General features: G+C 41.9%; 2 protein-coding genes across 5 annotated transcripts in view; one reads left to right on the top strand and one right to left on the bottom strand.

Annotated features, from left to right (window-relative positions):
- Positions 1 to 341: 341 nt before the first annotated feature.
- Positions 342 to 18070, top strand: HBP1 (HMG-box transcription factor 1). Of its 4 annotated transcripts, none has more exons than XM_079304320.1 (11): positions 342 to 646; positions 4545 to 4737; positions 5825 to 6059; positions 6928 to 7060; positions 7824 to 7935; positions 8047 to 8159; positions 8540 to 8696; positions 9267 to 9411; positions 11697 to 12026; positions 15279 to 15420; positions 16979 to 18070. In XM_079304320.1, exons 1-11 carry the CDS (start codon positions 632 to 634, stop codon positions 16994 to 16996), a joined length of 1593 nt encoding a protein of 530 aa, XP_079160446.1. In that variant the 5' UTR covers positions 342 to 631; the 3' UTR covers positions 16997 to 18070. The 4 variants fall into 4 exon arrangements, with proteins under 4 accessions (XP_079160446.1, XP_079160447.1, XP_079160449.1 ...); XM_079304321.1 differs by having other exon boundaries at positions 512 to 646; positions 4549 to 4737; XM_079304323.1 differs by lacking the exon at positions 342 to 646 and adding an exon at positions 1248 to 1516.
- Positions 18071 to 18222: 152 nt separating this feature from the next.
- The window catches only part of COG5 (component of oligomeric golgi complex 5), a 177138-nt gene continuing 168300 nt past the window's right edge, over positions 18223 to 27060 (bottom strand). The window contains exon 22 of the mRNA XM_079304319.1: positions 18223 to 18923. Within this exon, the coding sequence (XP_079160445.1) occupies positions 18809 to 18923 (115 nt within the window). The 3' untranslated portion in view covers positions 18223 to 18808. The remainder of the gene's footprint in view (positions 18924 to 27060) is intronic.

Below are 27060 nucleotides of genomic sequence, written 5' to 3'. Positions count from 1 at the left end.
TCTCCTCCCCACCCCGACTTGTATTTCGGGCCTAAGTTCCCAGCAGTGCCTTTCCAATGAAAGAGGCGAGTGACGCGGCCGGAGCGGAGGCCGAGCGCAGCTGCTGACTCACTCCCTGACCTTTGGCAGCCTCTTTGCCCGCCGCCGTTCGGCGGCCGGGGCGGGCCCGCTCGCAGGGCGCTGCTGGGGAGCGGAGCGGGGCCGGGCCGGGCCGGGGGCGCGGGGGGCAGCGCGGGCCGGGTACACGTGTCCCGCGCCGCTTGTTTACTATCGCCGGCCCGCGCGGGGCATCCTGGGGGCTGTCGTCTTATCGCGGAGCCGTGGGCAGGCGATGGCGGCGCTGGCGACTACAGCTCCCAGAATGCTTCTGGGCGAGCTGGCGGAGGCTTCGGCCAATCGGCGCGCTGCATGGGGGTGATTGATGTGCGGCGCGGTGCAATCCGCTGTGCAGGAGAGTCAAAACATGCCCGCCCTCCGGGCGGAGTCCTGACAGGCAGGCCAGTCAGCCAATAGAATGCGGCCGCGAATTGAGCAACGTTGACTCTGGCTACTCAGTGCCCGAGCAGCTCCGGTAGGGGGCGGGACCCGCCAAGAGGACGGGGCGGGGGGGGCAGCCGAGGGGAGCTCGGTAATGGCGACGGGTTCGGTAAGTGCTACAAAGTTTCGAGCTGCCGCTTTTGGGGGCTGCCAGGCTCTGGCGGGGGATGGGACGGGTCCACAAGGTCGGAGAGTTGTGGTAGCGGCCGCAGGCTGAGCTGAGGGGCCGCTGGGTCATGTCTTTTGACGGCGACAGCAACCTCGGACATTGTTTACTGTGCGCCTTCCCTGACCGGCCTCGCGGAACCGCCAGCCTCCCGCACCGCTGGGCTGGAACTCACGGGGTGTGCCGGCCCTCTTCGGGCCCCTTCAAACTACGAAAACAAGCGGAATAGACGGGGTGTCCCTCCCTTGTTTTCCCCGGGGAGCGGCTGTCCGCGGCGGTCTGTCAGGGCCAGGGCGCCGCGCCCGCAGCGGCAGCAGCGGCTGTGCGGCACGGGGAGCGTTCGGGGTGCCCGTGGGTGCGGTGACCCCGCGGGGGGAGCGGGGCCGGGGCGCGGGGGCCCCCCCGGGCCGGTGTTACGCAGTTCGAATGAATGGGGCCGAGCGCGCCTGCGCCGTGCGGCCGTGGGTGTAAACAAGGTCACGTGACGGGCGGGGGAGCCCGGGGGTGTTTGTGAGGGGAGCCCGCGGGGGGCTCAGCCCGGCGCTCCTCCAGAGCTCATCCCGGGCTCACCCGGGGCTCCGCCGGCCCCGAGCCGCCCTCCAGCCCCGTCCCCATGGACCCGCGGCGGGGCTGGGGCGGCGGGACAGCGCGACCCGCCCTGCGCCACCGAACGGGCCGCCCGGGCTTCGAAAACATGGTGAATCACGCTCTGCCTGGGCTGCGCTCTCTGGCACGGCCCGGGATGTGCAGCGAGGATTCCTGATCAAAGCAGCTGCGCCAGGAAAAGTCCCTGGTGGAGATCCAGTCTTGCCAGTATGTTGTGTTTTGCTTGGAGAAGCTGTTCTCCAAATTAAACTCCGTCCAGCTTATTGCTCAGGCGTAGGTCTGGCCTGAAACTTAGTCAGTAGGTTGGGGCAAGAAAGGCAAAGAGCAGAAGGAAAAAAGCCACGGGAAGCACTTCCACCCAGGCATTCCTGCGCAGTGCGGTTTGGGTGGATGCTGCCCAGTTCCTGCTGAACCCTTTCACAGCCACAGTCTTTGTTTACTTTTCTCCCAAATTTTTTTTTTGTCCCTCAGAAATAGACACGATCCAATTAATAAAGTCTTTGTTAGTAGTGCCATTTGTTTCAGCCTGACAAATTAACTTGCTTTAAAGCAGAAAATAATAATGTTATTTAGCCTCCAAAGACAGCTGCAGTAATTACAGTCCTGTGAAGCCTGGTTCTATACAACATCTGACACAACAAATTTTCAACAAAAGTTGAATTTAAAAAGTCTTTACAAGCTAATTAATGACCAGTCCCCTTCATGTTCAAACCATTGAAAGGCTGAGGAGAAGGATGTGATGTCCAAAGCAGGCTTTAATCAAATAGAACATAAAAAATTGAAAAGTAAAGTTGGGCACACTTCGTTTGTTTTTCTTTGTAATTCTCTTTCAATTTTTTTGCAATTCATTTGTTAGAGGATTTTTTGGCTTTTGTACACAGATGGCTTTGGTTTAGAGAAATTCTTGTGACTTGGAGGAATGATTCATTTCTCAAATAAGTATCTTTCTTGTCAGACTAGCATTTTGTATCGGTACCTTATCTCTGACCTTCAGAGTGTTGGGATACCAGGACACTTATTGTTAAGTCTTGGCACCTGGCAGGAAGGAAGGAGAAGGTAACATTCTAGAAATAAGTTTCCTTCTTCACTTTGGCAGGAAAATGGGAAGAGAGGAAAAAATAGAGGAAGAAAACCCAAACAGGGCAGAAAGAAGGAAAGGAAAGACGTAGATAAGCCAGAAAAACAAGGAGTGGCTCTTCAGAGTTGATTAGTTGGAGATAATCTTCAAGGTCCTGACCTGTGTTACTGAAGTCTGGTTTTTCTGTTCAGAACTAATTGAGCTATCTGCTCTTGTGGTGTTCCATAATTTTACTGTCCCTCACGGGTGACAGGGGTATAAATTGTGTTAAAGGTGTTTTTTGGAGGTGAAAATAATGTCACTGATAGTTTGAGTTGTGTATTCCTGTTTCTGTGCCCTTTTTTCCCCACCTTAAAATCAGAATAAGTTGATGTGGCTTTGTAGTAGTGCCATTTGAGTAGAATCAAGCATCTTTTTATGTTTAGTGTGCAAATTTATATAAGTTTTGCATATATTTGAAAGATTTGGAGATCAGAAGGGTAGAAATTTTCCAGTCAAAACCCTCCTGGCCATGGTCCTGTGTAACCTGCTGTAGGTGAATCTGCTTTGGCAGTGGAGGGGCCTGGCCTAGATGACCTCCAGAGGTCCCTTCCAAGCCATTCATTTTATGATACAAAATATTATACTTTTTTCAGCTATTGTTGATATTTTTCTGATGTAGCTTACCCATTTTACCATGCATGTGGTAGATTTTTCAGGTTTTCTTTCTTACTAAGTTGTGTTTTCTGCTCTTTCGTGAGAGACTCATGATTATTTTTCAAGGACACTTCATTAAAGTACAAGGTAATCATGTTATGGTAGCTTTAATTCATCCTTGTCTGAGAAAAAAAAAGTAGATAACCAAATTACTAAATATTGGATAACATTGTTTACAGTTTACAGCTTTTAGAGACAGCAATTTAGTAAAATAAGCACACAGTTCTCTGCTGAAGATGATTTAAAATAGTGGATTTGGTATAAACATTACATTACTAGGATTTGGGGAAATGAAACTGAAGTGAGGTCTTTCAGTAGAGGCTTCTTTATCTTTCCATTTGTGACACAGCTAAGGATGTTAGGAGTCCAGTGTGTTTGAGACTCTTCCTGGAGGCCAGAGATGGGAAGGGCAGTGGAAAAGGGTCCTGCAGAGCCACCAGTGCTGAAAGGGCAACCAGGGAAAATGTGGGTCTGATTCTAAATGGCAGAGGAGACCTGATCTCACAAGGTTGAGGACAGCATTTTTGCTTTGATCTTCATTTTCCAGGCCTGTTCCCAGGTTCCTCAAGTCCCTGGGTGTAGCAACTTGTCTCCAAGAGAGCAAGACACTTCTTTGTGTTAGAAATGGGGCAAGTGAGGGGCAGGCTGGTTCTGTGAGACATCTGTGCACAAGGCAGTGGCACCAGATGAGATCCCTCCAGGCCAGTACCAGTCATGGATGACAGAATATTTTGGGTTTGAAGGGACTTAGTTCCAAGCCCCTTGCAGTAAGTGGGGACATATTGTGAGGATGGTATCCAAAAAGCAGTGGATTTGGAGGCAGGATGGCTCCCGATAATTGGAAGAAAAAAATGTCACACCAGGATTCAAGGAGGATGTGGGGAAGCTACAAGCTGGTCTGCCTTAGCCTTCAGGTATTTTATAGGGCAAATTCTTCTGATAGCTATGTCCATCCTCTTTGTAAGGCAAGAAGTTGTCTGGGAATAGCCAGGACAGATTAGCCAAAATCAAATCTTGTCTGCCCATCTAATTGCCTTTTGTGATGGGCTGAGTGTCTTAGGGTACCAGGTGAATGTTGTTTATCTTTGCTTGAGTGGTGGTTGAGGAGGTAACTCCAGACTCTTGAAGGCAGTGGGCACAGGCTGTGGGATGTTCAAACCTGCATAAGGAACAGCTTCTTCACAGCAAGAATGGTTACTGGAACAGGGACAGTGCCAGGGAGTCTCCATCCTTCAAGATACTAGAAACTCAAATGGCCAGGGCCCCAGGCAGCCTCTTGACTTCAGAGTTAGCTCTGTTTTCTGTAAGGATTGTACAAGATCATGTCTAGACACCCCTAAAATATGCTGTGATAGTCAACAGACTAATGAGGATTTAGGGCCCTGGTAATGCAGTAGTATATCAGATGCAACTTAAAACAGTTCACATGTATACAAATTTCTAACCTCTGTCTTTCTAAAGTCAGATACTTTGGAGCATCCTAACATGGTGTGGGAAGTGAAGACAAATCAAATGCCTAATGCAGTTCAGAAACTCCTTCTGGTAGTGGACAAGAGAACTTCAGGGATGAACGAGTCACTGGAGTTGCTGAAATGTAATGAAAACCTGCCCTCTTCTCCTGGATATGCATCCTGTGATGAGCACATGGAACTTGGTAAATAGCATGATTTTTTCAGAGGAAACTGAATTCTGAAGTTTGTTAGATTTCCTATACTGAAATTAATGGAAGCTGATGCTGATTTTTAACTTGAGGAGGGCAGGGAATTGTGACATCTGAAGGTCTTTGCAGTCAGTTTTCCCTTTAACCCATTTCCAGTTCTGACACACTGGCCTGTTGACTCAAATGTTTTCTTGAACTCAGAGCCACAAATTTCTGCTTCTAATCCCCAGAGGAGCAGGGGTTTTTTTGGCACAAGCAAAATAAACAGAAAGCTCAAGAGCTCCTCCTAAAGGGAAATCATATTGTTTAAGATCTGCTGCAAATAAAGATTCTGGGATACAGGTACATTACTTCAGTTCTTATATGCTGGAGAAAAACAGCATATGCTTTAAGAAGTAGGAGTATAATCTGTGAAATATTAAGGCATTTAATTGAAGTTATGGAGTGATTAAGAATAATGATACTTAGATACATGACAGCACATAGCACAGAGTTCTCTCCACAAGCTGGGGTCTTTTCTGTTACTATGTATAGGATAGGAAACTATTGTATATTGTGTATATTATTGATAGGAATTCACCCTACTAGGCTGTATACCCAGCCCTCATTATTTATTTAATTGGAGTTATTTAACTCTAGTTCCCTGGTGGAAACCTTTTACCTTGAACACAGTCTGATGTTGAATTTTTTAGTGTCATACCTTCAAGGAGAGATTAATTTAGTTGTCTTTTGTGGAATGTTTTAGTATTTTAGTGAAGCAGGTTTGAATAATACTGCAGTATAGTTCTATGTAAACTGGGCAATCTAGTAAAAACTTTAAAATCAGAACTACTTTTTTATCTAGTTGCCTAATTTTTTCTTAAATTTCTTGTGTGAATATATAATTGACTAGAGATGTTACTATTTCTGTGGCCATTTTTTTGAATAGGGTTTGTGAAATGTTGGTAAATGTGAAATGAGAAAATAAAACTACTTTATTGTGGTTCCTTTTTTTCACCAAATTTGCAAGATTTGAGTAGACAAATTAAGTAGACATCAAAGAATTGAGTATAATTGTGGTAATTTGTGTATTTGTTTGTAGATGATCTTCCTGAATTACAGGCTGTGCAGACAGATTCTACCCCACCTGCACTTTTTCAGCTTGGTGCTGATGTTTCACATCAGGAATGTTCAAGGCCTTCATGGAGCCAACATACCTCAAACAGCAATCCAGAAAATGCTTATTCTTGTGAGAATGGAGTGAACTGGTTGACAGAATTGGCAAATATAGCTACAAGTCCTCAGAGTCCTTTGATGCAATGTGCATTTTATAACAGGTACTGACACTCACTTCAGTTTTGAACTGTACTGATTTATAATCCTGTCTCCAAAATATTTTCTTCACTCTTTACACCCTCTGACATTGAATTGGAGCCCTGTCTTTTGGTCTGTTTATTTGTTCTGTGAAAATATGCACAGAACTCATCTCAGAGCCTGGTGCAAAAGCTGCTTAGTTTCCAGCCATGAATGACATAAAGACATTGCCTATCCACAGCAGGCTCAGAAATTATGGACATTTACCTCATGTGAAGCAGCAAATAAAAACTAAGAGGAATTTCCTATATTAAATTCTTAAAGCTTTCTAGTGCACAGATTTCAGATTTTTTTTTTAATAGCTAGTTGGAAATCTAATGCAATGTGTATTTTAGTGATAACTATCTCAGGTTTGTGATCTCTCAGGTTGTGAGCAGCAAGTGTGGAATCTTGGAAATTTCTGGGCTTCACTTTTTATTGTATGGCTTTTCTTGGTTTATAATCAGAAAACTCAATGCAATACTGTTAATAGTAATGCAGTTGAGATTTAATCATTTGGACAGAGCAGATGCCTTTATATTCTCTTAAGAGCAGGGTATTTGCTTCATGATATTTGTAAAAACTTCATCACTGTGCTAAGGAGATGGCACAGTGGAAGTACTGCTGTCATTTGGGTGCTGTATAGAACCTGTGCAGGAGTTATGCTGAGTGTTCTCTGCCTGAGCTTGTGCCCTTTAATCATCCCATTGAAATACTGGTGTGTGGGAGGTTTGTTTGGTGTTCAGGTCATGCAAATGGAAATATTTGCAATAAAAGCATTTTAGAGTAGTGGCAGCAAAGTCTCATGTTGTCTTAATCTGAGATATTTTAAAATATGTGTTTCTGTTGTAGATCATCTCCTGTTCGCATAATAGCAACAAGCAAAAGTTTACATTCCTATGCACGTCCTCCACCAGGATCTTCAAACAATGATCCTAACTTCTCCAAGAATGATGTGGATGAAACACCAGTCAGACATGAAAGGGTGAGTTGTTCTGAAACATTTTAAAATAAACATGTGAGTAATGGGTTAAGTTTTTTGACCAGGAAAACCAGTTAAAAATATCTGTTTAGTGTTAAAACAGTTGCTATTTAAACTAGATTTTCTGCTACTTTTCTTTTTACCACACAGGGTAGGCTTGTAGTGCTACTTCATCATTTTTGTGACTTTTAAGAAAGCTCTGCTTCTATTGTGATTCCCTCTACAGCAAGCTTTAAAAAACTGTTATCTTGTTTGATGCCTCAAAAGGAAATATGGATCCCTCTCCTTTGAGATGCGCAAAAACTGTCAGTCCTGTGTCTCCTTTTCCCATATATTATTTGTATCTGAAATTTGTCTGGTAACAACAGTGAATTTTCTCCAGTGATTTATCTACAACTGCCTTGAGCCTACAGTTTTACAGTAACTGGACCATAGAGTAATGTGCTTTAAATGATTTTGTATATGACCAAGGAATGATGAGGTGTAAAATGCTTACACATGAGCATAAGATAATCTCTAGGGATGAAATGAATCTCAGAGAATGAAACCCAAAAATGTCAGCATGCATCTCAGAAAAGGAGATGAAAGCAATCCATTCACATTTACTGCATTCCTTTAATCTTTGTCTTCATGTCACATTCCTATGAGTATTTAAGGCAAAATAATGCCACAAGTATAAACCAGTGACTGTCTTAAGACATGTAAGACCAGCCCTAAAATACTCTGCAGTAAAAAACCAACACCATTTTGCTTTTTTTTTTAATAGGCAAATAGTGAATCAGAATCTGGCATTTTCTGCATGTCATCACTTTCAGATGATGATGATTTAGGATGGTGCCATTCCTGGCCCTCAACTGTCTGGCATTGTTTTCTAAAAGGTAAAATAAAGTGTGTCATGAAATAAGTATTTGTTTTATCTTGTCTTTTCTCTTGTAACACAGACTTTTTCACCTAACAGTAACGTTCTGTTTTCCTTGAAAATATGTTAGGCTCTCGTTTGTGCTTTCATAAAGGACGCAATAAAGAATGGCAGGACGTTGAAGAGTTTGCAAAATCTGAAAGCTGTGGAAAAGAGGAAAATCTCCCAGTCAGTCCTTACAAGGTAGCTGTTAGTTCTAATAAATTCACTGCAATACCTGTAGCAAATACTTAGTTTCTTATGTTACTCCTGTGCCTGTAATTACTGTCTCAGGAAAACAGGTTAACGTTAATGTTGTTTAGAGCTGATTACTGCTGTTTGTGTATCTCACAGAAAAGCACTTGAATTGAATTAATTTATGTATGTTTTGAATGTTATGCTTTCTTAATTAATTTCTAGCAAGATAGAAACACAAATTAAAATATTATTATTTTTAATACAATGTATGATGATGAGTATACACCTAGAGTATATGCTCTTCTTGGTATATGCTTGGTATGTCTTGCTCTTCAGGTATATGCTTTCCTTGGGGAAAATTTTTTGAACTGTATGTGTGTTAACAGGACTATGGTTCCAATGGTTTGAAGTTGATTTCTCATGAAGAAAGCATTTCCTGTGGTGAGTCAGTGCTGAAGCTGACTTTTGATCCTGGCACAGTGGAGGATGGCTTGCTTACCGTAGAATGCAGACTCGATCATCCATTTTATGTTAAAAATAAAGGTATGAAATACCTCAAGTACACTTGGTTGCATATTCAAATATTCTCAGAAAGTGATTGCAGATTTTGTTGGCATCCCATACTGTTCAAGAAAGTGATAAAAGTCGTGGTGTAGAAACAATTTACTTTCTTTGTAAAGAAATCCAGAGTATGAACCAAAAAAAAACCCCAACCCTGTAAAGCCATGAAGCTCCAGGAAGACTGCCTATCTCTTAAGGAAAGATTTCATTGAATATATCAGTGGAGCTCTGGAAAGCAGAAAAACTGGGGTGGGGGGAGACAGGAAAACTGCAAATAAGGGAGGCTTTTATCTTGCTCAAAATGGAGCTTCTGATGGTAAGTCTCCAGGATTTGATTCCTTTTTTGCTAGAGTGAGATTTTATTTAAGATAAAAATGAACTGCTTGCAGTAAGAATTCCCTAAGTAAGAGTTTCTGATTTTTATTTTGAGTGAAAGAAACTACATCAGAACAATTTAATAAAATTATGTAATTTCAAGATATAGGATTGCTCCAATGAAGAACTGGAGAGATTGTCTGGCCGTTTGTCTAATTTAACTCTTTACCACTTCAGGTTGGTCATCTTTTTATCCAAGCTTGACTGTGGTACAGCATGGCATTCCATGCTGTGAAATGCATCTTGGAGATCTGTGTCTACCTCCTGGACACCCTGATGCCATTAACTTTGATGATTCAGGTGTTTTTGATACATTTAAAAGGTAATTTTTGGATAAAGTGGCCTCAGTGGTTCTTGTATTTAATGAGTAGGCACCTTAAGTCTGGAAGAATTTGAAGCATTATATAGAGGAAAGACAGAATAGTTTTGGTAATACAAGATAAATTATAAGGAAAAATGAATACTCAGTACTAGGAAAGCTGTGTAATTACATGCTCTGCTAAACTGCAAAGTAGTGCCTTGGAGTGAAATAACTTTTTAGCCTCTTTTTATGATACTTTAATGCAGATTAGATAAAGCAGTAAAATTATATATATTGCTTTTATAAATTCTCCAGGTAAAGAGGATTATGTTTGAAAAAGCCAGTGCAATTTTCTGACAATAGTATGTCTGCCAGCTGTTATCTCATGCTTCATATGCAACAGTGTATTTGAATTATCTGAGTAGTTTCTTAGTGGTAAATGCATGTGCAATGGCTTTAGAATACAATATGTTCATAATTAGTTCTTATTATTTTTGTGTATTTTGTTTTTTGGCATTCTTTTATATTAGATCAAAATTACCTAACGTCAGAGTTTGATTGATTCACTGTGGGGTTTGCCTGAGTTAGAACTTCAACCAGATAACCTTCAGAAGTTCCTGTTCAACATAAATTACTCTAAGAGTATAAGAAGATAGTAAAGATTTTTTTATACTATTTTGAGATTTTAAGTTTTAGTAAAATCCATCTTTTCCTATGATGTCAGTGCTTTTTTAGCATCTGTTTTTAATCCAGTTGCACTTTGGTTTTTTACAACAGAAAAAAGGGAATTTAAGATGCTCTTTGCAGTTCAAGCCCTGGGAGCTCTTGTATGACTTCAGTCTGGCATGGAGCAAGTTCAGATTGCTTGGCTGCACTCATTTGCTGTCTGCGTGTTTTTCTTAACTCTATCCTGAACTGCATATATAGAGAGCTGTTAGCATCATGCATCTCACTGAAAAATCTGGATTTCTGGATCCTTACTAATTTCCAGCCCAGCTGAATACTGCCTTGTACTTCAAATTCCTTGTCTTTCTGGGCAGAAGGGAGTGAGTGAGAAAGGAGCATGCAGAAGCTGCAGCTGTGATAACAGGACAGAAGAATTAAAAACAAAATTTTGTTTCTGTGTTATGGGAAGGAGATTAGGAATAGGAAGGGTGCTGGTCTATTGTAGAACAGAGAGATGCTTTCTCCTTATCTTGTGATAGCCTGCAAGATGGTCAGCACTGTCTCTTCTTTGCTGCTCTGTACTTTCCTGAGGAATGGTGGAGGCCACTCGTAGGGCTCACTCTGCATGGTTCTGTCCCATGGGAGGAGCTGCCTTAGCAGAGGGGCTGGACTGCCACATGCAGTATTTCCTTGCTAGTAGTTCTACTTGGTGTTCACAAAAAAGCTCTTCAAAATCCTTATTTTGGCCATAAATCATGCAGCTATAGCCACACTGAGCAGTAGGTAAGAGGAACCTTAGCAAATATATGTTCTGTGTTTCTCTCGTGGTAACAACTTCATGGTTTAGATTCATGATTGAGTAACCCCTTCCCAAGAGTGTTTTTCCCACCTGGAGATGGTAACAGATAGTCTGTGGAGTTGAACGACTTCTTTAGTGATTAGAGGTTAATTGTAGTTGTTGGACAGCTGAAAATTGCAAGAGTTTGTCGTATTTGGAGGTCTGAATTTTATGGAAACAAGTCATCTAAGCTGTTCCAATACCTTGAGGAGGAATGTCGCGGTTTTGTCACTAGAGGGCAGACGTTTGTCAGCGCAGCATCAAACAGCACAACATCAAGGGGCTCTGTGCAGGGTTTTAATCTCACTGGAAGGTCTGTGTGTAAAATAATGTGTATTCAACTGCCTAGAGAAGTTATTTGTATGGCAGTAAATATAATAGAATTTATTTCAATGTAGTGGTTTCATATTTGCTGTTAGTATATATTTGTAAGTGATTGCATTTTTTTTGTACTGATCAGGTTTCATTTATGGTAAGGACAGAAGCACAAAGAAAAAAATGTGTTTAAAAAGATGATGAAGTTTGAAGACATTGTATAGTTAACTGATACATAGCTGAGAAAAGTACACAGCAAGACAAGTAAAGCTGCAGTCTTCATCATATTAAAGAAGATACTAACTTACCTGCCAGAGTCTTGTAGCTTTTTTTTTTTCACACTGACGTCCACATCAAGCATAAATCATTAGGCCACGTTAAAGAAGGCAAAATGCTAGAAATGTAGTAAAATTGAAGAGTGAGCAGATATTTAGGGATTTTACATGAAAATGACTCGATGTCTTGATGATCTGTCTTTTCCTTGTAGTTATGACTTTACCCCGATGGACTCCTCTGCAGTGTATGTGCTCAGCAGCATGGCTCGCCAGCGTCGCGCTTCGCTGTCCTGTGGGGGATCAAACAATCAAGATGCTGAGAGATCAGACTGCAGTAGTAAAAACTGTGCCTCTGCTGCATCGTCACATCTTTCCTCCAATCCTTTGTACAGCAAAGCTGGCAAAAGCCACAGCTCAGGGACTGCAAGTACTGTGAGTGCCACTTCTCCAAACAAGTGCAAAAGACCAATGAATGCCTTCATGCTTTTTGCCAAAAAATACAGAGTTGAATACACTCAGATGTATCCAGGGAAAGACAACAGGTAATGATACAAACTATGGTTTTGCTATTACTGGTGAGTTAGAAGAATATCTGTGTCCCACATTTGAATTTAAATAGCCTAAATATTGCATTTGAAATAAAATGTGTGTACAGATTTAAGAAGAAGTTTTGAAAGATGTTAACATAAAAGGTGCTTTATGAGTGGACTGGGAACATTTACAGTACTCAGTGAACTTGATACAAACCATTTTTGGCAAACTTACCAATGAAAAACATTGGGGTAAAGCAAGTTATACATGTATATGTGTGCACTGGCAGAGGCACAAATACAGAACCATTGTTGTTTACAGTGATGAGGTGCTCTGCTTGTGTGCTGTAATGGAAAAAAGGGAGTTTCTGGTTCTTCTAATTAAGTCTTGACATACTGCAAATTGGTCATGAAGCTACAAACGTTTATTTTTAGTCTGTATATCCTGTTGAAGAGTGGCTAACTGATAAGTTAGGATATCTCAAGGATCATAATCAGACAGCACATTGCCAAATTCTGCTTGCCCTGAAGACGTTCAACAATCTGTTGAAACTTGCAGGCAGAGTTGTATGGGGGACAGATTATGTTAGTTTGTTCTTTTGTTCTTAATCTCTAGCATGTTTGCTTCTGAACATTTTTTATTAAGATTTCCATTACATATCTTTTAAGTAATATTTGGCATTAATTGTGCAGATATAAATAGAAACCAAAACACATGAACATAGACTGATCTTACAATCAGTTTTTTTACTGTATGTAATTTTATAAAAACTGTTACTGTAAAAATTACATTGTGACATAAATATTCTAGAACTAAATCTGGTAAAAATTAAAGTTGGCAGGGCTTTGAAATGGGTGCAACTGTTTTATATTTTTCTAATAAGGAGGTTGTAACTGATGCTGAAATATAAAATCCTGCAAGACAAATCCCAGCCAGTCTTGTGTGTCCTGACGATGTTGTGTAATGTTTATAGTAAGTTCAGTGAAGCAGATCTGCTGCCTTCACACTCATTGCAACTATCAATGAGAAATGGAACAGAATGTCAGCCAGGAAAGTTTATGATGGTTATATATTTAGTTGAAAATGCTGATTTCACATGGATGCAGTGAACTGGAGCTGTGGCTGCATGGATGTGAAAATGAATTGAATATTTCAGTGAGCAAGCAGGACAGTGAGCAGGTTTACTTTGAAGGAAAGAGATGACAAAGTTACAAGTACAGTTCAAAATGCACTGCTCACTGTCCTGCTTGGAAGGCAGTGCATTTGGGTGCAGTTCCATGGCATCCCTAAAACACAGGATGGCAGAAATGCATTAGTGATAACTGATACAGGCATTCAGCTACTGTCACTCAACTGTTGCTGAGGCATTCATTAATTTAGCTGCTGGGAGGAACTCTCATGTTTTTTAAATGTAGGTTTGTGTCATTTTCAGATTACTGTGTGGATCTTACAACATAGTAGCCACTTCTGTACAGTGGAATTCTTACATATGCTGCTGTTATTTCCTTACAGGAGTAAGAAAGTACAGAACTTAAGGTGTTTTGAGTTAAACAGTCTTTTCTGAGACAAAGCAGCTCAAGGCATATCAGCAAGATAGTAAGCTTGTAAACATTCAAAGCACAACATCGAGAGTCACATGATACTTAAATGGACTGCAAGATCATGTTTGAAAAACTGGTTAGGACTGCACTTGTTTGTTTTCTAGATACTCTTCACTGTAACACTGGAACTGGAACTTGGTTGTGTGGTCAGAAGTACTTTGAGTAGTGGACCTTCTAGAGATGAGGGAAATCATATTTTAGTTTAAAAGATTTAATGGTGCATTTTTATTTAGGATGGCAATGGCTTTTACAGCAGACCTGCTCTCTCTGGGTCACTGTGTTCTTTCCTGAGGCTGTGAGTGATCCAGTACAAGCTGGTGACCCAGAGCAGACAGGTTTCTGGTGATATGCCTCTGGATACTGTCAAAAGATGAAAAATTACTACTACTAATTAAACTGGTTATGTTTGCTTCTGATGACAGACCAAAGGTACTGTTTCTCTGTTTGGATAGAAAAACAGAAATTACATTGCCAAAGAGGCTGTGCAAATAAATGGATTTGATGGCAATGGGATGTGGTGTCCCCTGGAGGAGTTTGCTCTAAAAAGTCACCAACAGCATGTGCAGTGCAGGCTCAAGGGCTGTCTGGGCACTTTGGGATGTGTTTCCTGAGTGCTCTGCAGCTCAGGGAAACCTGAATGGCACCACACGGCCTTGCAGGAGACAAATCCATTTTTTTGCTGTGGTGCAGAACAGCCTTCAGAATTGCTGTGGGACATGTTACGGAAATAGTTGATCAGACTCTAATTGTCTTGATTCTGTTTGAATATCTTCAATGCCAGCAAGAAGCTTTATTAACAGGAGAAAGAAAAGGACTTAGTTGTGTCCACCTTTTCCTTAGAGCCAGTCACAGAACTCTCATTGCTGTACTCTGAAGCCAAAGTGTACAAAGCACTTGGTAGGTTTAATAGTCATTGATAAAAGAGCTGTTGTTTAGAGATTTTCATTCAGCTGAAAGATGGAGTTAAAGCTTTAATGGGATATTGATCCAACATTTGGGAGTGCAGTTAAGCAATATGGCAGGATAGAACAGGGAAGTGTTGTCAAAAAACCTAGAGTTTGTAAGGAGAGGAATTAATTCAGCTTCTGGAAATGGTGATAGATGTGTTAGAACAAATGGTTCCATTTGCACAGGAATGGGAACTTATCAGTATGTTCCACCCAGAATGGATTAAAGGTGGAGGAAGCTACACATATTGATTAAATAGACATGGGAACTTGCAGTTAATCAAATATTTGGCTGAGGTCATATTCAGTTCATTGCTCTAATTATTAGAGAACATATTTTCAGCAAATCTGTCATATGATCTTCTAGTATGAAAGTAGAGCAAAACAAATACGAGTTACCATTTGGTGGTGGTTTTTGTAACATCTCTATTTGCTGGTTTATGCCAGTTGCTGTATGTACACTCATTGAAATGTTAAAATGTGCATTGACCCATGCTCAGCTAACACAGATGTCTCAGCTGTTTAACTATTAAAAGAACTATGAGAAGATAATCACAAATATGATCACTAAAAATTTATGATACAGCTGACTTCTTCCTTGTGTGTTAATTCCACATTTAACTCGCATCTTTTTTAAAGTGCTCAGAATAAAACAAAAAACCCCCGGTATTACTTAGCAGTGTCCTGACTGTAACTGTAAACATTTATCTTGCAGAGCCATAAGTGTGATACTTGGCGACAGGTGGAAGAAAATGAAAAATGAGGAAAGAAGGATGTACACACTAGAAGCCAAGGCCTTGGCAGAGGAGCAGAAGCGTTTAAATCCTGACTGTTGGAAAAGAAAACGAACAAATTCTGTATGTTTGTGAAGCAGTCTTTTTCATTGTGTGTTCAGATGTGTGGCTACAGTGTGTTTTGTTCAGAAGATACTTTCTTACTAGCTGAAATCTTCATTTACTCACCTGTGTTCTGTAACCTGTTTTTGGCAGTTTGGCAGGAGACAGATCAGGAGAGAGTCTGTCTGAATATTTTATGAGAGTTCTGTGGATTCTGTTGTACTGTAAGTTAGTGTGCTTGTGAAATGCAAAGGAAAGGCACGTGGTCTTTCTCTTTGAAGTGAGTTCCTAAGATTGCACCTAAACTTTTTTTATCTTCCATGAAAGCTTTTTCTTTACCTTTTTCTAGTTTTCTTACTTATAATTTATATCAGCATATATGAAAATATTGAAGAAGCAAAATGTTTTTCACCATTAATCCCTTTCATTTATTACTCTATTCAGTTGTAAAATAAATGCAGTAGATAATACTACTTCTGTAGGAAAAGAAATTGTTTTCCACTTTGTAGAAAGCCATCAATCTAAGAGTCTGCAGCAATGTATTAGTTAGTGTGGATGTATTAAGAAAGGGCTTTAAGAGAATGTGTGGATGTATTAAGAGAAGGGCTTTAAAGCTGAAACATCATGTAAGGCAGACATCAAAAACAGGAGATTCTGCTTGTTCAACTAGAAGAGTAGATTGGAAGGAAAGATCCACTGAAGTGCACAGAGTGCTTGCCAATTTCTTTCATTTTATGGCTGGGTAGGAGCTTGAAGGGTGATGTGGACTTCATCTAGGTGGTTGGTGAAACCATCCCTCCATGTGGTGTAAGATTTCATCCTCAAGTTACCCCTTTTCCTTTGATGTGTAAATGAGGCTTCTTTCTCAAGAGCATATGCAAGTGTTGCCTTAAGACTGAATAAGAAATGCTCCAACACTGAGTTGTTTCTTTCTGCTGCACATACTTTGTGCAGTTTCCAGTCCCTTATTGCAGAAGGTTCCACCAAATCCCAGCTGCTAGGAACAAGCTGTTTTTCTGTTCACTGCATTCTATTTTAATCAACAGTGACAGCTTCTGTTACATTTCCGTGTGGGTTTAGTTAAAATAATATTTATTTATTCTGCTCTTTCACTACTGCAGTTTTGAGCTTTGGATGGTGAGATCACAGGCTCACCTGTGAGCCTCAGGCAACTCAGAGGCATGTTTGTGTGTAGCTGAGTAGTGATGGGTTTGCCTCAGTAAGGTTTTTTTGCCCTGCCTTGTTAGTAGGATTTTCCTTGTCCCTACAGTCTTCAGACCAAGAGAACAGGATCTGTAGAACCCATTCCCTCAGTGAAATACCCTTTATAATTGTTCTGGTTCAGTGAACTGAACTGTTAGCAGTCTGGTAACCTTGCTCAGTAATGACAGTAGGCTCCAGGCTGTGACACAGAAGTTGTGACGGTCTTTTGATGATCAGGGGACAAAACAGTCTGGCTTGGCCTTTTTGTTTTCTTCTGAATAACAGACCAACAATTAGAAATACTTGTGTCTTTGAAAACAAGTGCTGTTCCTATGCTTGGTGATCACTAACCTGGTTTTCTCTTCTCTTTTCTCAGGGCTCACAGCAGCATTAAGCCAGAATTCTCCTGTTAACTCTGTATTTACAAAATGGCTGTTGCTTGATGGCGAGAAGATGCAAGATCAAGGTCTTACAATTTGTTGTGACTATGTGTGACCATAAAATATTGGCACCATCATGGAAATGATCTGAGTGCAGATTTGCTTTTTACAATAGAACATTAAGTAAGCTAAAAACTATCAGCATTTTAAACCAAATTGCCTTATTTTTCTTCCAAACTTCATTATGTATCAGGTAATATAGGCTTGAAAATGGATATCCTGTGGTGCTAAAGTACTTTAGAAAGAGGCGAAGGAGATATGTATAAATGTTTATTTTTAAAAGAAAATGTACAAAAAGGGGAATTTTAAAATATGTAACAGCTGTTTATATACATTGATTCTTATTGCTGATTAATATGTATTGCACAACTGTATTATTAATTGCAATTCTGGGGCCTGGGATTTTCTGAAATGGCAAAGTGTATTATCAGCTTCCAGCTTCCCCAGCAAGTTACCAGAAGGTGTGGGAATGAAGGGTGTGGTGTGATGTAGCAAGGGAGCTGCTGCTTGGGATGCCACTTGGAAAACTTGTACCCACAAGGGAGATATTTTTGCATCAGCTGGCACTAGTGAGAGCTGTCATTTTGTGGTGGAAGCAATGGCCCAGGACAGGATGAAACAAATAAATAGCATTATCTCAAGAAAAGTGGTGCTGTTGATATCATCACCATCATAGTTATAACTCTGTGTTTTGTCTTTGCCACATATTCTACAATATTTTATTTTGCCATAAGACATCTTTATGGTGGGGGCAAACTTTGCACTTAACTATATGTGCAACACTTGCACTTTACTTCTTTTCCTCTTCCAACTGTCTAAAATTAGAGCAGCTGCGTTAGGATTAAATTGCTTCTGCTGTGAACATTTACAATCATGGCTTTTCCTGTACTAAACAGCGGTGCGTTGGTTTTGTTTTTTAAGAATCACAACTGTAAATTTCAGTTTATGACACGTCTACATGATGTTGCCCCTAAAATTTTTGCACACTATATTCTTGTATATTATTTCAAATAAATTCATTAAAATTTGGTGTTGTGTATTTTATAAAATGAAGAAGATTAATCATGAAGTCAGCCCTGCAGCAGTCAGCATGTTCTGCATGGTAGTCTTTACATGAACCCATCCAAAGTATATTTTAATGCTTTGCCATTAGGAAGCTAGTGAAGAATTTCAAATACGATTTTCAGGATTGGATAGTTAATGTTCTTTATTATAGTTTAGGCAAAAAGACTTGAAATCAATATAAATTATTTCTAAGCAAATAGCAGTGCAATAGAGAAGCATTTAGGTTAGTTATAAATATTTTTCCTTGTGTTAAAATTAGTGATTTTTAGATGGAAAATGATGATTCAAACGTTTCAAAAGTACAATTTTCTGAATACAGCTAAAATGCATTCAACTGTTTAAAACTCTACTTTAGGAAAAGAGCTGCCTCCTTATTTGAGATATTCAGCAATTACACTGTAATATTTGAGTTCTAATTTTATACTTCTCTAAATTCAAAAGGAATGCTTAAGAATGTTTCAATTAAATGCAGACTTACAGCACATAAAAGTTGTACAATTTCCTTATAATATTTCTGTATAAGTAAGTTCCTGTAACAAAGCAAGAAGACAGAAGTTTCCAACATGAAGTAGGTAAACGTTTCATTGTAAAGCTGATGTACCTGGGGATAATTTACATGAACAGTGAATATGTTTGTGGCACCAAAGCCCCCAGCTGTGTTACCATCCATTCCCAGGTGTGAGAACATTGTCCAGGTGTGATCACTGAAGGGTTGACATGGCTTTCTGCAGCAGCTGAATCATTATGGGATAGACTGGTGCAAACTCTTTTCCCTCTCTTGTTCTCACTGATTGAACATAAGCTTCCAGTGCACCACTGAAAAAAAAAAAAAAAAAGTTAAAAAGTAAAGTAGCTAAAGCAATTAAATACTGTCAATTCAGGATCTGCAACAGAAATTAATTGCCTTCTTCCCTCTGCAAAATTTTGCTCAGATGGTCCTACTTGTCTGTGGAAGGAAGTGAGCAAGGAAGGCCTTGTAAAGCTCTTTTTTTTTTGTTCCATGATCTTTATCTTCTTTCTTGCATGCTTGAGGAGCAAACAAGTTAACATTTAAATAAGCAGCAGCATGTTGCAGATGGCTTGGAATGACAGCTCTGACGCACAGACTCGGGCTCAGTGCTGCACTGGTAACCTTTAGAAGGAGAGAGAATGATCTCCAGATGCTGCAGACGCTGAGAGTGCAACTTCCAGCACGCAAGGTGGGGCACTGGTGAACACCCGCATGGCCTGAGGCCATTCCTGGCACAGCCTTTTCAACTCCCACCTCTGTCCTCGGGAAATGCCACAGCCCCAGACACGACCTGGGCAAGGCATGGCCTGGCTCTTAACATTGTCACACACAGAGTCATCATGTGTGAACTGCACAAATAAAACAGTGCAAAGCTAAACGGGGCAACTGTGGCAATACTTTACAACACAGGGTCACCTTTCAGCCAACATTCTAGTACACAGTATTGTAGAGTGACAGCGTATTTGTAAAGCAAACACTCTAAGTGCTTGTCTGTTGAGATTCCAACTTAGTAATTCATTAAGTAGGCCAAGCTAGTGTTGCCACACTTAAATATAGCTTTGAATTTAATTTTCTCTTCCTTTTCTGCTTCTATTTCTTCATGTAACTGATACAATCATCTCGGAGTTTCCTTGTAAAATTCACTTACATTTGTGCTATTTACAGCAAAACTTTGACATTAAGAAAATGCACAAACAACAGACCCTATTTCAAGTGGAGACTAATACAGCTCCTGGTATGTGGCTGTTCCTTTTCTAATACAGACTGTCACCACAGCCCTTCCAGCACGGTGCAGGCACCAGCCCACAGGGCAGTGGAGTCCAGCCATGAATGCAATCCCTGAGCAGGGAGTGGCTCTGAGTTTTGTGTCCTGTGTTCCTTTGTGGGAGGGCAGGATGCACCAGCAGAGCTGCTCTGCCAGTGAGGGAGCCTGCTGACTTTTAGTAACATGGCAGGAACATTCCCAGTCCCACTGGGAGAGGGCAGATGGTGGCTGTGCACATCTGGTGAAGGGGTGGGGGCACAGGGGTCAAGGGAGATGGTAACACAGAGCCACCACAAAGTCGTGCCTATAAATACACACCCACTGCTGTAGGATGGGGGCTGTAGAGGCAGAGCTGTATTTCTGTTTGCTGCTCCTTCCAACAAACAAGCCTTTGGTGGAACCCTGTGTTCCTGCACGAAGAGTTCATGGATTCGAAGGCAGTGCTGCTCCCTGGTATGTGCCTGCTGGCAGCTGGCAGCAGTAGGCAGAGAATCAGGCAAGGCTTAAGGAAAACAAAGGTGCTGAAGAATGATTCTCAGCCCATGTTTCACACACACAGGCTTCTCCTGGCATAAGATGGTAAGAGAGGAACAGCTAAGATCCCTGTGTGATGCTGCAGCTCTGGGAAGCCTCAGGTGAGCCCACCAAACACAAACCAGAGGAGAGATTAGGAACATGCAGGGTCACAATGCACTTGGGAGCCTGTGAGTAAAGCTGCTGCTACATCAGCAAGGGCTTGGCCCTTCCTCAATGACTTGAACCCATCTGTGCCAGAGCGTCGCTGGGAATTTCCAGTGAAGTTCATGTATCAGACAGTGGAAGATGCTCCTGGGGCCAGCTGTGCTCAGTTTGCTGGAGAGACGAGCCTGAGCTTTGGGTTCAGAGCAGGCAGTGGCAGCAATGGCAGCCTGACCCCCCGAGCTGGTCCTGGGGCTGCTCCTGCTCCTGCTCCTGCTCCTGCTCCTGCTCCTGCCAGCTCTTGCCATCCCCAGCCCTGACCCCTCAGCCTGGCTGCCAGGGCGCACCAGGGCAGCTGCCTGTCCCCGTGTGCTGTCCCCACTAATAGAGTTTGACAGGGAGAGAGTGAAGCGTGCAACCAAAGAACCTGAGGCAGCTTCACTTCTGAGCACAGGATGGGAATGAAACAGCACTGCACTAAGTGATTCCCACCACAGCTCCTAATGTCCCTAAGCAGCATCCAGACTTCACAGCCCTCTTTGCTGAAGCCCAGGGCATATTGTCTGGGGGGAGACAAAAGAAGGATGGACTGGATTACCAGAGAGCTGAGGTACTTCAGAAAAATAAAGTTACTGAGCACAGAAACAATTCCTCATGTTGGCCTTGGTGCACTTGAGAGGTCATCAATTCTGGTAACAACTTACTCATGAGCTACTGCTGAGGGGTCCACACCAGGTACAAATACACTGTAAGGAATCACTTTGAATTTTTTGCACAGCAACAAACTGCAATGGAGAAGCAATCCCTTGTTACAGGCAGAAGACAGGGAAAGAATATTTATTTAATCTAGCTAAAGTAAAGGTGATTTTTTGCATCTGGTCAGCTCCTGAAAGCCTTCAGCCTGCTCCTTCCCAATGGTCCCTGGGGAGCAGCACAGAGTCTGCAGGGAAAGAAGCAACTAAAACATTGCTTGCTGCAGCCACAAAGTGCTTTGGGTGCAGCTCACTTCATTCCCAGCAAAAGCCATCAGCATCATGAACTGCAGAGAGATTAGGCACATCCACAGGTTTATTTTAAATCCCAAGATTTAGAGAGAAAATGTGGGACTGGGGGAACAGGGCAGCAGGAAATTGTGCTTTTTAGATAAACTGGCCTCTTGTAGCAATGAGGAGCCAGCATGGGATGAGCAGACTGAGCAGGTGGGAGATGCAGGCAGGGAATGCTCAAGGATGACATCAAGGATGCCATCCTGATGAGTGGACATGCTTCAGAAGAGTCAGAAATGTCTCACATTTCTACCCAGGTCAGCACTCAAGGGCTCTGGTCAGCAGTTAATTGTTAGACATGTTAAATGGTTGTTAGCTGCTACAAAGAATTGTCTCTTGTATTAAAAAGACAGTTGAGAAACTCCCGTGAGTTCTCCTGTGACTGCAACTGTCATTCATCTTGCTAAATATCTCCCCTTCCACTCAGCAGTATCCCTGCCTTTTCCTTTCCATACACTCCTCAAAGTTTGTTGGGCTCAAATAGTTTTTTGAAGTCATCAAATGCTGAAAATAGAAAAAAAACCATATTGACCTGCTTAACTTAGAAAGCTCTAAGGTGAAGTTTTGGGTTGGCATCATTATCCAGATGGTAACACTGCTATCCCTTAACTGACTTATCTCCTTGCTTTGAAAAAGCCCTTGAAAAAGATTACAGAGATAACCAGATAGATGAAAGGGAGAAGCTTTACCCTAAAAGCAGCACCCAAAACCACTCAATGTGAGCCCTTGATATTCCTTTGCCAGACTGCTATTCCCATCAGATCAAACAAGACAGAATGAGATTTAGGCTATGCTAAGTGCCATGCAGCAGTATTACAGTCCTACTGTCACACCTTCTAGCAGCTTTTATCTTTTTTCCTTCTTTCCTTCCCTTCTTCTTGCCCCGAAAGAATCTGATTTAACTCACAAAACCAACTCCATCAGAGGCAGCTAAAAGGAGTTTTGCAGATCCCTTCTGCTTCACTTGCTCTTTCATTGTGGCTTTGATTGCATTGTTTCAAAGAGATGGAGTCAAACTTCACAAACATCACCAATCTGAGAGCATCAGAACTCTTACCCACTCCAAAGACAACCAGCAATATCAATACTGTAAGGTGAATTCTCAGGCATTTTTCTAGAAGAGACTTTGTACAGCTTTACACTAAACAATGAAAACAAAAGCTTTCTGAATACTCCAACTGCATTCACAATTTTCCTGTGTGTTTCCTGCATCTCCAATAGAAGTATTTAAACACTCAGAAGATGAATGTTTTAAAAAGCCATTCGTAATCTTTCCTAACCCTAAAAGAACAGTGTTTCTGGTAAAGGAAACTGGCCTGGAGAGCTCCCTGCTCCCTATGCCCACCAGGGCAAGCTGTGAGCCTGCTCCCACAGGCAGCTGCAGGAAAGCAGCTGAGGGCAGGATGAAAAGCTGCTGCAGCTGCTAAAGGATGGCAGCAAAGAGGCAGCCACAGTCACCTGGAACTCCACACCCTACCAAGGGAATCATGGTCAAGATCCTGAAACTGCTTTGCATTGCTGCCTGTGGGAATGACACCACAGTGGCAGGCCAGGAACTCTGTCCATTCCTGGTAAGGAAAGGTCCAGGTAGTAAAATGGCACAAACCATGAATCCAGGGAGAAAGGTTGCTTGGAGTCCAGAGAATAATGGTGAGGCTGCTCCAGAGTGAGAGGGAGAAATGGGCTGGAAGAGGTAACTAAAAGTACCAATGGTCATACAGTAGATTTGGTCCCAGAAGTTCATTTGGGATGGGAATTTTGTTTTACCAAAGGCAGCCAACAAGTCTTCAGGGTGGGATTTTGGGACTGCAGCACACAGGAATACAGACAGTGCAGGAAGGTGCTTGTGGCAAAGCAAGATGATTCCTGCTGCATGCAGCCAGTGCAGGCTGCCTGGGCCAGGCAATTTGGAACATCACAGCAGCTGCTGAAAAGCCTACCTGACTCTAATTTGGGGAGATAAATAAATTCAGGGGCTTTGTTAACACTTGAAATGCAGAATTTTCCATGACAGTTTGGTAAACTTTAGCAGATCTAGTTCAAATGAGCTTTTGTAAACTATGCTGGCAGTACAGGAATCAATTCATATGCAGGAATTTACCACTAAAATCTTATCTTTAAAAAGGCAGGCTCATTCCTGTTGAGGACACTGCAAAAACACCAGCACCAAAGTAGTTGTGGAAAAATAAACAGCACTATGGGTGAAAGCAGTATCATCAAGCCTCCAACACAGAGGAGATCACAGCTGTTTGTCATACAAAAAGATGTAATACAGTTATATTATTGTTATTTAAGATGGAAGAAACCCTGTTTATATAATATACAAAACATACTCTTGAAGGGATTAGACTAAATAATGCCCTAAATTCAGCATCTTCTAGTCTAATAAAGGACATAAAACCTGTTCAGCAATCTGTTTCTATTTTAAAAGACAAGCTATGGTATACATTACAAATATTGTTTGTAAAAGAGAGCTATGGAAAGAGGGTTGGTGGGATGTTCTGCATATATTAATGCTTCATTAAAAATGCCATAAGAAGGAAAAAAAAAATCCCTAAGTTTAAGAAGCCCTCCCACATAAGGAAAAGGATTTTAAAGCACTTATTAAATTACTTCACTTGCATGAGCAAAACCATGAGCTTTCCTGGAAATCAGGACAAGCTGATTATATAAGACCCTGATAGTTCTTTAAAATGTTATTTCAACCCATGAAGATTTATATCTAGAGTTAAAAGGAAAAAAAAATATTATTTGGGTTGTGGTTCTTAAAGGATCTTAATGTGTACCACTTACAATTACTGTAATTAATTAATTTTATATGGATTTGTGACTCCTAGTGCTACCCTCCTGGGCTCTGCCTTTGGTCAGATGGAGTTGGACTTACACTGTAAGCTTCAGAAGAGGCAGGGAGCATCCTTCTGCTCAGCAGTGGGACTGCACCCTGTGCATTCCTGTCCCAAACAATCAGCAGGGCAGCTGGAGGACAACAGGGTCAGACTTTTCTTTAGTATTTTGGTAAAAGTCTGTTTGCTCTGCAAACTTTAGGACAAAGCAGAAAATGTAAAATCTGCTGTGTAAGAGCACATCTATGTGACACCAAGTCTATTCAATCCAGTGCTTTAAATATTACTGTAAAACTGAACAGCAAAACCTCCAACAGCATCACCTGTAGGACAAGAGAGGAGCAGGGGACATCTCTGGTTATTGCAGACTGCATAATGAAGAGATCAAAGGGCTGACAGAGATGCCTGAGTGCCCACTCTGGGTTTGTGAATGGCCAGCAGGGTTTGTGAGTGCCCACCCTGGGTTTGTGAGTGCCCACCCTGGGTTTGTGAGTGCCCAGCAGGGTTTGTGAGTGCCCACCCTGGGTTTGTGAGTGCCCATCCTGGGTTTGTGAGTGCCCAGCAGGGTTTGTGAGTGCCCATCCTGGGTTTGTGAGTGCCCAGCAGGGTTTGTGAGTGCCCACCCTGGGTTTGTGAGTGCCCAGCAGGGTTTGTGAATGGCCAGCAGGGTTTGTGAGTGCCCAGCAGGGTTTGTGAGTGCCCAGCAGGGTTTGTGAGTGCCCAGCAGGGTTTGTGAGTGCCCACCCTGGGTTTGTGAGTGCCCAGCAGGGTTTGTGAATGGCCAGCAGGGTTTGTGAGTGCCCAGCAGGGTTTGTGAGTGCCCAGCAGGGTTTGTGAGTGCCCAGCAGTGCTGCAGCTCTGACCCAGTGTGGCCCCCTGCTCCCAGCAAAGCTGCTGGTCCGTGCCCAGCCAGGCTGAACCCAAGGCACAGATGGGGCTTTCATGGTGCTCCCCAGCTGCCATTTGTCCCTGCCCCGGGCAGATGAGTGCTCAGAGCAACTCCCCAGCTCAGGACAGCAGCTCGTTATGGAAATTAACCCTTTCCTGGGCCCAGATTTCAACTCTGTTTCAGCAAGGGTGAGTTTGAATAACAGGAATTAACACACTCTCTAATGGAAAAGGTAAGAATTTGGCCCTTGAATGGATGAACTGTCTTTCAGGCTGGCTCAATCCTGACATATCTAATAGGGTTTTTTTTTTACAGAAGAATAGTTGAGTTTTCAAGCCTAATTTAAAAAGAAAAAGGAAATAATTGCCCTGGCCACTTAAAGAACTGCTCCTTTCAACACAATCCCTGCTCAGGGAGGACACCTGCAGCAGGGTCATCTCACCTAACTTTAAATGTCTGCAGGGCAGCTGGCTGCCTAAGAGACCTCCTGTGTCCCAGCCCACACTCCATTCACAGAACAGAGAAAATGGGAGATTTCAGGACACAAAGCAACTGACCTATTTTAGGTACCTGCTCCAGGATGAGATGAATCAGCCCCAGCAGTGCCTGTTTCTCTTGTTGACTATAAAGGGAGTCTGGCAAATATACCCCTGGCCAGGTAAATACCACCCCTCGTGCTGAATACAAGACAAAGAAATGCACAAAAATGCTCAGAATGGGACTAATTCATACCATTCACACCACGTTGCAAGCAAAGCATTTAAGACCTACAGAGCGGAAGAAGCACTCCAATTAGCTTTAATATGAAGCTAGAAGGATGCTGGCAACACAAGGAAATTAATATCTAGGCAGCAGGTCCCCAGAGTAATTGCACAGTTGTTACAAAGGAAGTTGCACAAAATTATCATTTGCAAGGTTGCAGCAAACAAAAAGATAATATCTTGATGTAGGCCAGTGCAGGGATCTGAAGGCTCCAGACATCCAAAGTTCAGCTCACACAGCTGAATGACTACAGGTGGAAAAAGCCTGAAGAGGGTGACTGATAGAACAAGATCCTGCAGTTCAACTTAGGTTCATCTGAGACACACAAAGAGCAGGCTCAGAAATCTTCCAACAGAGCATTAAAGAAAATATGAGTGATTCATGGTCTCACTAGGAACTGATGTCTGCTTGCCTGCCTTCCATATGGATAACTGGCCATGCAAAATGAATAAAGGATTCAGTGGAAGGATTGAAAGGAAAACTTAAGTATTCCAGATTTGTTACTTGGTCTAATGCATGACACTGTCTCAGCCTAAAATCTTCATTCCAAGGGTTGTTCCTTAACACTTCCATGGTTAGAACAATTAATCAGTGTCCAAACATGACCACCAGCAAGCCCATTAACTGAATCAGTCTGGATGAAATTTAATTGCAGACAAAGACAAAACTGTGTTGCAGTTTAGGGATGGCATTTTAAACTTGGGAAAAGTAATTGAAGAGAACAAAATCCCACCAGTTCTCAAATGATTTGCATTCTTGGCTTTCCCTACTATATCTGAGATTCAACACTGCCAGTGTTGCTAGTACTATCAGCACAGAAATTACAATTAAAATATTCATATTACATATGCAGCTCTGTCAGCCCTATACTTATCACCTATGCCCCTGTAATTCAGTGTCATGGATTGAGAGTCAAGAAAAGCTAGTTTTGTAGACAAACTAGACTAATCACAAGTATGA

The sequence above is a fragment of the Erithacus rubecula genome (genome assembly GCF_903797595.1).
Source record: "Erithacus rubecula genome assembly, chromosome: 4".
NCBI classification, from domain to species: Eukaryota; Metazoa; Chordata; class Aves; order Passeriformes; family Muscicapidae; genus Erithacus; species Erithacus rubecula.
Note: the sequence above shows the minus strand (reverse complement) of the source record. Positions and strands in the feature narration are given on the sequence as shown.

What these genes read in the sequence shown, in the direction of transcription:
- HBP1 (XM_079304320.1), top strand. An exon ending in TGATGAGCACATGGAACTTG is followed by an intron (nt 4,738 to 5,824) that starts GTAAATAGCATG and finishes ATTTGTTTGTAG; the next exon opens with ATGATCTTCCTGAATTACAG. An exon ending in GTTTTTGATACATTTAAAAG is followed by an intron (nt 9,412 to 11,696) that starts GTAATTTTTGGA and finishes TTTTCCTTGTAG; the next exon opens with TTATGACTTTACCCCGATGG.